Source organism: Carica papaya, chromosome 3 (assembly GCF_054855325.1).
Source record: "Carica papaya isolate Zhongbai chromosome 3, ASM5485532v1, whole genome shotgun sequence".
Lineage (NCBI taxonomy): Eukaryota > Viridiplantae > Streptophyta > Magnoliopsida > Brassicales > Caricaceae > Carica > Carica papaya.
Window position 1 is genome coordinate 4,168,337 of NC_142311.1, and position 10,671 is coordinate 4,179,007.

At 34.4% G+C, this 10,671-nt stretch overlaps 2 protein-coding genes across 2 annotated transcripts; one reads left to right on the top strand and one right to left on the bottom strand.

Moving 5' to 3' along the window:
• Positions 1–4,265: 4,265 nt before the first annotated feature.
• LOC110814062 (CBL-interacting serine/threonine-protein kinase 7) lies at positions 4,266–5,753 on the top strand. Its single transcript, XM_022041378.2, has one exon. It carries the CDS (start codon positions 4,328–4,330, stop codon positions 5,600–5,602), a length of 1,275 nt encoding a protein of 424 aa, XP_021897070.1. The 5' UTR covers positions 4,266–4,327; the 3' UTR covers positions 5,603–5,753.
• A 137-nt stretch (positions 5,754–5,890) lies between these two features.
• On the bottom strand, positions 5,891–9,027 carry LOC110814061 (Tetratricopeptide repeat (TPR)-like superfamily protein). The gene has a single exon (XM_022041377.2). The coding sequence runs from the start codon at positions 8,794–8,796 to the stop codon at positions 6,220–6,222; it is 2,577 nt and encodes an 858-aa protein (XP_021897069.2). The 5' UTR covers positions 8,797–9,027; the 3' UTR covers positions 5,891–6,219.
• Between the last annotated feature and the right edge of the window lie 1,644 nt (positions 9,028–10,671).

A 10,671-nucleotide genomic window follows, 5' to 3' on the forward strand; every position in this document is an offset into this window, starting at 1 on the left:
ATTTAGTGAAATACTAGATTTTTCATACAGTAAAGTATCAACAAAAGTCTCAAAAGAAGATGGTAATAAACACAGAACAATCAATACCTTATCTTCATTTTTAATCTTAATATTTATATTATTCAGGTCCATAATTAAATAATTAAACTCATCAAGGTATTGTTTAATAGACGTACCTTCACTCATTCTCAAATTGTACAACCTTTTCTTTATATAAAGGTAGTTCGTTAGCGATTTTACATAGTAAAAATCATTTAGTTTCTTCCACATAGTTGAAGCTAAAATTTCTTCAGCAATCTCTCGTAGAACATTGTCATTGACACTCATAAAAAAAACACAATAGGCTCTATCCTGTATACTTGCATTTTCTAACTCTCCTATACTCTCAAGATATCTTTCTCCAATTGCTCCCCACAAACCTTATAGTACTATGGACGATCTTATTCTAATATTTCACAGACTGAAACTCGTACCACCATCAAATTTCTCTATCTTTTATTTTATGAATGTTATATCGAATCCCTAGACTATGCACTAAAAAACCAAACAGAGAAAAAAAACATTGTAAGAAAGTAAAAACACTAACAAGGAGTTACCACTACACAGAAAACCACCTAACGCAACTATTAAAACACAACACGCACCTCCACACGCCACCATGCTCCTCCACGTGCTGCTATGCGCTCCTCCACGCACTCACACATGCGGTCGTCAGAGATGTCACGCGCGGTCGCCGATTGCCTCTTGTTGCTGTAAAAAAATACCAAAAAAAGCACAGAAACGTGCGACTCGACGAATCCAACACGGATCTGGTGAAAACGTGCTGAAACACTATTGGAAATGCTGCAAATTAGGCCTCGAGCGAATCAGATGTCGTCACACTAGTTTGTCTTATTTGGCGCGCGTTCTTCTTCTCCAGCCCTCGTTTTACGCACAAACGACTTCTTCTAGCTTCTCTTTATCCGTCTGTCGTGCACAGCCACATCTTCGGTCAGATTGTGAGCCTCTTCTCTTGTTTCTGGTCAAAATCAAAACTGTCTGTGGCTCATTCTTCCTCTTTGCAGATCCTACAAGATTCTGGACACCTCTATTAGCTACCGCCGTCTGCGAACCTTTTGGTTCCAAATCCAACGCGAAACCAGTTCTTCATCTTCGAAAAACTGCCACTCCTTATATAGATTTGAGTTTATCTGTAGCGCATAATGGCTGCCGCCTCTATTTTTTGTCTTATATGATCTGTAAATTTGTACACTCTCTCTCTAACCCAGCTTAAACTCGAACTCTGATACCACTTGTTTGAGAAAATTAATCCCTAAAGCATGTACAATCTCATCAAAGTAAAAACAGAAAAAAAATACAATAATTTTACGTGATTCGGTTGTGTGCCTACATCCACAGATAAGGTCAACAATAAAAAATTTCACTATGTAATCTGAGAGTACATCATTAATAGGTTAGCAAACTTATTTATAGAGAGACTAGTAGAGTTCTTCACAAATAAAAACTCTATAAGATATACATCAAATGTTCCACATGATAAATACGAAAAAATTCAAATAAATTATCCGCAAAATACAGATAAATATCGCCAAAATTGAAGACACATCAACACAACATGTTAAAAAATCCTTCATTTTAGGAAAAAATCACTTCCTTTAAATGTTTTCTTCTCTTCCACTTTTTTTATTGTACTCTACTATACAGTAAAATGAACATTTAAATACTAACCTCAAGTAGTAGAAGGTGCAAATGACTTTGAAGTAGACAAGTTACAACAAATGTTGAGTTAAAAGGGGACAGATTCTTAAAGTTAGGGGCATCAAGTGGCCAAGTTGAAGTAGAAGGTGGAAAATTAGTAATTCCTTTTTTAATTTCAATGAATGTGTATTGAGAGAGACAGAGAGATAATTACCTCCACAAATACATTATCCTAAACAATTAAGCAAATATGAGATGACAATTAAGGAATAACACATCTACCGCAACATAAACTAGGAGGTGTGCATGGTGAGGTCGAAGCTACAAATGATAACTTTGTTCTTTTGTTTTTTTTCCTTTTAGTAAACTAAAAATTAAACAGATGAGTGTTTTAGTTAAATCAATAAAAATTTTGCAACAATTAACAAGACCGCCACAAAAGACATTATAAATTCACAAGGCATTTTGAACTTGTCTCGCTGCAAACGTCATGTTTTGTTATAGTGAAAATCTTATTATTTGTAAAAAATATTATGAACTAAAAATTATATATTTAAAGATTAAATTACAAAGAAATTAAAAATTATTTGTAAATAATTAACAATTTAAAGTAGTAATTTATTATTTAGTAGTGGCAAACAATTGACAAAAACAATGTTTCACATCTTAATTTTCCCCATGAACATCTTTCTTTTTCAGAATCGAGACCCAATAGGACGATAAGATGTAGGTAGGGATAGCTTCATTTGACAAATTAGTTTTAAATTTAGATTTTATTATAATCAAACTTTATTTCCCTTTTCAATCTTTGCCGTTCATATTTTCTTTTCTTTCATTATACCTACAAAAATATCTCTTCCATTTCTCTTTTCACGTTTTTTTAAAAATATATAATTTGTATCTACATTAGTGCATAATAATTTACTACCTTTTTTTAATATGAAATTACAATATATATAATTAGTGTCTCGTGTCAATCATTAGTTGTCACACAATTTTAGGAATATCTTTTAGTTAAAAATATAATTTTTTTTTTAAAAAAAACAAATATAAAATAATCTTATTATGAAAAATTATACTCACTAACATATAAGAGAAGTATACATCCCAAAATGTGTGATGAAAAATAAACATATATGTGAGTATTTGAAAATTCAAAGAATAAAATATGTGACTATCAGCACAAGATAACTTATAATAGTCTAAACACTATGCTTGATTGACAAAAGTGAAAAGAGTTCACCTTTGAATAAAAAATAATAATAATTAGTAAAATAATTAAAAGTTTAATTTTTTTATTCCTCCAAATAAGAAAAAAAAATTATTAAAAAATTATAAAGAAAAATTCTCATGTTACAATTACTAACTAAATTGGATTGTATTAATAAAAAATTACTACGGATTATTTTTTAAAAATAAATTATTTTTAATTTATCATACTTAATTAGTAGAATGTTTACAACAAAAAATTATGTCTTTTACTTTGTTAGTTTTTAGTAATTAAAAAAGTAAGAACTTCTATTCTGTTCTTCCATTAATTTATTAATTTTACTGAAATGTTATATAAATCTATTCAAAAAAAAAATATTTTGATTAAAAAAGCAAGAGAATAATTAGGGTTTTTATGCTTTTTAAGGTCCTCTCTCTCTCTTGTCCAGAGAAAATACTGGAAATCAACTTTGGTTACCACTACTTTATTGATACCAAAAGAAAATATCTCATACTTTAACGTTAATTAATTATAACACTCCTAGATATATAATATATCGTCATGTATATAAATTAACTAGGGGAAAAAATAGGGCATAATTTCTAACATATATTATAAATATTATACACTATAAATATTATTCATTTGAGGGCAAAATAAAGTACAAAATTAGAAGTTTGTGCTTGCAATCAATTTATTGTGTGACTTTCTTTTAATATTGAATGTTTTTTTTTTAAATTTATAAAAAACCAAGATTTTGCCTTTTTCATAAAATGGTTTGCGAAATTCTTGGAACCCAAACAATATTTTGGTGACTTGTGAGAGCAAAAAGCTCGTTGTATCCACCTTAAAAGTTAGCTAAGCAATAAAAAAAAAAAAAAAAATTGAATTTGACTTATAATTGCCAACTAATAATGTGTTGCTATTACGCGTTCTCTCCTTTTCTTTTCTATGGGGGAAAACAAAAAGAATGCAAATTATGAAGAAAGTAAAATTAAATTAGTGAAAAATTTAATGCATCATAAACATTTCATCATAATTTTATTAATCTTTAAATTATGGGTTTTAAGTTATAAAATTATATATCGTGTATCCTCTATACGTGCAATTTTCACTTAAATCCACCAATTAAGTATTGCATATTTTTTTTAGATACATAATGCATTGATTTTTAAAGTTTATGATTAAATGATATTTGTTTTTGTAAAGGAAAAGTAATAATAAAATATATTTGTTTTTGAAAGACAATAAAATATTAAAAAAGAAAGGAGGGCATAGTAGGAAACCTACCTGAATTATGAATAAATGAGAATCACAAGCCAAGTAGCTTTCACTCTCATCTCACACTATAAAACCAAACCATCCGTCCTTAAACCACTGTCCTGTCGGTTGCTTCATTCTTGCATCCACCCCCGAGCCATGGAGCAATTGGCTCTGACCAAACCAACTCAGCCCGCCGCCGTCCCAGCAACTACCATTTTGGGTAAGTACCAACTGGGCCACCTCTTGGGCCGCGGTAGCTTTGCTAAAGTCTACCAAGCGCGCTCCATCGCCGACGGTGTTCATGTCGCCGTCAAGATCATCGACAAGAGGAAGACTGTCGATGCTGCCATGGAGCCCCGAATAATCAGAGAGGTAGCCGCGATGCGTCGTCTTCACCATCATCCCAATATCCTCAAAATCCATGAAGTTATGGCCACCAAGTCAAAGATCTACCTAATAATGGAGTTAGCCTCCGGTGGAGAACTCTTTTCCAAGCTCCGTCGACGGGGCCGACTCAACGAGGCCTCAGCTCGTCGCTACTTCCAGCAGCTTGTCTCCGCCATCAGCTTCTGCCATAAAAACGGCGTCGCTCACCGCGACGTGAAGCCCCAGAACCTCCTCCTCGACAGAAATGGAAACCTCAAGGTATCGGATTTTGGACTCTCGGCTTTGCCGGAACAGCTCAAAAACGGCTTGCTCGAGACGGCTTGCGGAACCCCGGCTTACGCGGCGCCGGAAGTGTTCCAACGTGGAGGGTACGACGGGGCCAAAGCCGACGCCTGGTCCTGCGGGGTCATCCTCTTCGTACTACTCGCGGGATACTTACCGTTCGACGATACCAATCTCATAACCCTGTACAAGAAGATCCAAGGCAGGGAATACAAATTCCCAGGATGGATCTCGAAGCCGGCGCGAGCTATTATCTACCAGCTTCTGGAACCGAATCCCAGTAAAAGAATGAGCATAGAATCAGTAATGAAAACTTCATGGTTCAATAAATCGTTAGATACAGAAACAAAAGATAGCTACAGCATGTTCGAGAATTCATTAAAAGAAAATACTGAATTGGGGTTGACTGCATTTGACATAATCTCACTGTCATCGGGGTTGGATCTGTCAGGGCTGTTCGAGGCGAGGAAGAGGAACGATAGGCGATTTACTTCTCGGGTTTCGGTGGAGGGAGTGGTGGAGAAGATGAGGGATGTGGGACAGAGGTTGGGTTACAGAGTGGAGACGAGGAAAGGAGGTGGAGCGGTGGTGGGTCTGGAGAAAGGGAGAGTTGTATTAGTTGTTGAGGCGGTGGAGATGGCGGAGGTGGCGGTGGTGGTGGAGGTCAAAGTGAAGGAAGGAGAAGGAGAGGAAGTTGACTGGGATGAGTTAAAGAATGGGATTGAGGAGATTGTTCTGTCATGGCACCATGATGTTCTGTGAATTCTACTAGTACAAAGCTTAGGTTGAGGCAAGAGGAGAAATTATAATGGATCCTGTATATTACACCCCTTGTTTCTTATTTGTTCTGTTAGTGTTGATCTACTTTCAGTTTTCAGTGGTATAAATTTGCATATCAAAAATTTTGAATTTAGTTGAAGAATTTTATTTCCTAATCTTTTCGTTCAACCTAAAATTGATGATCTCCACCTCAACTATTCTTTTAAAAAAATCACCAGCAGAACCTACCAAAACCATTTGTTGATATTTTACACAAAATAAGCATAAATATTAAAAAAAGGTCAAAACTTTATTCGCTAAACATACAATTTTTAAAGATATTACAACTAAAACATAAACTTTTGACTTCATCTTTAAATAGGCACCCCTTAAATTTTCATTGACAACAGTTTCATCCAAACTTTGTTCTTCAAGTCGGGCATGGTTTCACATTACCCTCAATCTATGCGCTCGCTCTCAAGAGATACTTTCTCTAGTGGTTTAGCCCAATATACAGCTTGAAAGTGAGAACTGTATTGTGGACGCGGGATTTTGCACCAGGCATATATTCATACGTATACATGCCTACGATTATGAATAAATTTTACACTATAGATCATCTAAAGTTCACCATCAATTCCAACAATGGAAGATAGGGTCGACATCCACGCCTGCAAACCTCTCCAACCATCCATCTTCCTCAATGCCTCAAGCTTATTAACAGCGTTCTTCGGAACCCCACATTTAATGAGAACAGATCCCAGTGACTTAAATGTGTAGTCATCAGGTTGAATTGTGGCATCCATCATTTCCTTGAAAGTTTCAACTGCCTCTTTGAACCTCCCATCTAAAGCATACAACCCAAGCACGTTGTTATAACTTAATAAATCACTTAAAACTCCCCCTTCTCTCATTTCTTTCGCAATGTGACTGGCTTCTTCGAATCTCCCATTTCTCTTATACATGCACAGCATCATTGCAAATGTGAACTCATTTGCATCTCCCTTTCTCTTCAAGTTTTCAAAAATCCCTTCAGCTTCTCTCACCATGGATCGTCTACTGTAGAGATCAATCATACAATTTGAAGAATACACTTCAGGGTGTATCTCCATTGATTGAAGTATTCTGTAAGTCTCTTGGGCCTCTTTCAAGTAACCAACTTTTGTATAAAGCTTGATTAAGGAATTGTATATGACAGCGTTGCCAGCCAACCCCGCACTTTTCATTGCATCAACATAACTAGTAGTTTCTTTTACACTTCCAATTTCAGCAAAAGCATTTATGAGTACACCATAAACAACAATATCAGGCTTCACATTGCGTTCAATCATCTCCCTGTGTAGTTCCTCTGCCTCTTTTAACTGCCCAAGTTTCACAAAACTTGAGATCACAGCACAATAAGGGATGCAATCACTTATAATTCCAGTGTCCTGCATCTTCCTCAGGTAGACTCTTGCTCTGCATGGCATGTCAACACTAGCCAAAATTTGTACAAGAGAATTATAGCTACATTTATCTGGAGTAACACCAAAACTCTGCATGCTATCAAACAACTGGCATGCCTTTTCATAATTTTTTCCAATACCATAAGCTTTGATCATCACATTAAACTCAAGGACAGTCAGCTTCTTACTCTCTTGGCAACAAATGAAAGCTTTCTCAGCCTCCATAACATATCCCCGCTCACCATACGCATCAATATTGGCAGAATATCCATCAGAGCTCATATTCCCAGTAAGATGAAACCTCCAGAACCATAACCATGATTTTTTGAGCATCCCTGCTTCTATATACATTCTAGTTAGAGCTGATTGTGTATACTCATCAATCTCAAGACCCCTCTCATCCATCTCATTTACAAGGCCTTCAGCTTCCTCAACCATATGCCTTATTGAGAACGCATATAGGAGAGTGCGGTAACTCACAACATCTGGTTCGAGGCCAGCCTGCTTCATTTCTACAAAGTAGCTAGCTGCCATCTTTATATTGTCATGCTTAGCATGAAGCGAAATAAGAATATTATATGTTCTAGTGTCAGGGCGGCACTGAATCTCCTCCATCTTTGTCATCAGGGAAGCCACTTCTTCAAGCTGGCCATGGTTGCCACAAATGTGAATCATTGTATTGAAGGTTACTACAGTCGGAACGATACCTTCTCTAAGCATCCTATAAAAAGTTTGAGAAGCTTGTTTAAGTTGCCCTGCCTTACCATATGTATCAATCAATGTGTTATATGTATGACAGCTTAAACAAACAAGTGATTCTGTACAATTATTCACTGTACTACTTGCTCCTTCATGGTTTAACAATTCACACGAGGACCACCGTTTGAAAAATTCCTCGGCCTTTTGGAATTCTCCAGCCATCTTGTACATTTGAATAACAATTCCCATGGTCACCTCATCAGGCTTCATTCCTTCTTTATTCATCCTTCCCAGCCAACAAAGCGCCTGTTCTTTTAGACCCCCCTTACTATAGACATCAATCAACGTTCCATACGTAGAATTAATGGGGATAACCCCTTTGTCAGTCATTTCATTCCATACTCTCTGCACATACTTCCATTTACGAGCTCTTCCAAGAATCCTGAGCATGATATTATAATGAATCACATTCAATTCATAACAATCCTTCCTCTTAAACCACTCAAAGATCTCCACCGCTCTCTCCCAGCTTGACTGTTCCTTCAAGATAATAGTCCTCTCCTTATTGCTCAACTTCTCTGCCCAAGGCCTTAAAGCTTGATCAATATCCTTTGATCTTTCCAAAGCCTGCAAAATAGCTGGGATCGAACCTCCGTAACATATCCATTTCGTCGAACACTTGGCATGCACTTTCTCCGCCAAACCATGGCCATTACATCCGTTAAATTTAACCCCAATACTACAATCATCTTCAACTTCAACATCAACTATCTTGTTTTTTCTCCGTTCTCCATCCGGGTTCTTCTCAAAAATCTGTTTCTCCAAGGCAGGTTCATGAACAAGGATCCTTCTAAGATGACTTTGTTTGTTAGCTAGACGTAATCTCCTTAGTTTTCGGCCACTAAAACTTTCAAGGACACTGCAATCGCTTGGCTTGCTGATGGGTACAAATTTTTCCGGTGGCGAACCGAGGACATTTACGGTGGGCGGTGATGTTTTTTGCGAACACAAAATGTAGAAGCCATTTGAATCTAATTGGAGCTTTACAAACATTTTATCAGCAAAGCGCTTCTGAACTGGTGTACGACTAAATAAGACTTGAAAGATTTCTCATCGACTTCATTTCCTATGGTTAAAACTGGAATGGACTTTTGAAATTTTCCCGCAAAATCAGAGGAATTGAAAGGGTATCATTGGCGCCGGTTCACTGACTAAATCGCACTCACCATGGAGGAGTCAGCCGTCCGAGCCATGAGCATGGAAATATTAGTTCGGTTAAATTTTTTTTGAATTCTAAGAAAATTTTCCATCATCTAAAAATAATAATAATAATATGTTTAGGATAATCAAAAATAAAAACAGAATAATTCCAAAGTGAAAAATTATTTAGTACAACGATTTTGTCTATTTTTTATTTCTCTTGCTGTGTTTGTAAATAATTTCGTAAATTTTATTTCTAATCTATTGTTTTATTAAGGCCTCCAAAAAAATTAATAATACTAGATAATAATACATCATTTTATATCTATTATATAAAATAATTGATATGCTAATTTAAAAAAAATTATAAAAAATTATATCAATTTTTCTAACCATAAACTTATATATTTTATTAATTATATAATATCAATTTTAATTACAATATAATATCATAATAAGAACACATAGTTACACTAAATCAAACTCAAATAAATGAATGGTCATTCGAGTAAAACATTTATCAAATTCTATGTAAAAATTATTAGATGTGTGCAAGTTGGATTTCATTCTGGGCCATTTTGCTCTCACTAGTGCCAAACCATTAGTTTGAATGTCTACTCAGGCCCACTTCAATAAATAATAATGGTTGATTTTACCAGCTTCTCGCACGAACTTCTCTTTGCTTTAAGTTAAGGGGTATTATTATCAAGCTCTTTCCGATTGAAATTTTCACTTTCAGGTAGATTTACTATTTTTACTAATCTTCTCAACAAAATGTCATCTCTTAGAACTTCGAATGGAATTCTAGAGATCGCTAAGTTCGGTTTGTACGTTACCATTCCCGTCGTTCTTATTTATACTTTCGCCAACAATTGGCATAAGCTCAAAAAAGTCATGGAAAATGTACGATCACAATCTCTCTCAACGTTTAAATTTGCCAGTTGTGCTCTTATATACTTCTTTAATTTAATTAAAAAAATTTTAAAAATCTTTAAAGCATGTAGATAAAGATTACTTGTGTTTTTTGATATTGCAGCCATAATTTTCTAGTAACTTTAATATATTGTCTGAATTTATTGAAAATTATAAGGCTTTTTATTTTAAATTTTAAGCATCGGTTGTTTAAATTCTTGATCTATTTGCTAACAGTAAGCAAAACCAGCCAAATATCCCTTTTGTATTATTAGGGTTTTGATTGAAATATTGTTTAATTTAAACTATACAATTTAAATATTGTTTGATTCATGAATAAGTTAAAGGGTTTATGTAATAATCTACTACTTTTTCACACAAACCTGTTAGCAGTTATTTCTTTTTTGGTTTGATATCACTCTAATTTACTTATTTATATTTTATTCTCATATTTGATTGAAACAAATTGATATTTGAAAAAAAAAAATCTAATTAACTAAGATTACTATTTGACTCAATACCTATCTATGATGTATTAGCCTTAGGAGCTTGGAAATAGTCTCAATGAACATGTTTTCTTACTTTACTTTATGGTAGTCAATTTGTTATTAGTTTCTCAAAGTAAATGTATGGAAATTTGTAAATTTAGAAATATGGAATTATGAGGCTTAAGAAAAGTTTTGGATGTAATAGTCAGACTCTAAATAAAATAAAAGAATATATAAATAAATAATTAAATTGGAATTAAGGTATAAATGGAAGGAATTTTAAAAAATTGAGATTTTTATTTAATTTCAAAAATCTAAATAAAAAAGA

Coding starts and splice junctions, on each gene's coding strand:
- LOC110814062 (XM_022041378.2), top strand. CDS start 4,328: ATGGAGCAATTGGCTCTGACCAAACCAACTCAGCCCGCCGCCGTCCCA.
- LOC110814061 (XM_022041377.2), bottom strand. CDS start 8,796: ATGTTTGTAAAGCTCCAATTAGATTCAAATGGCTTCTACATTTTGTGT.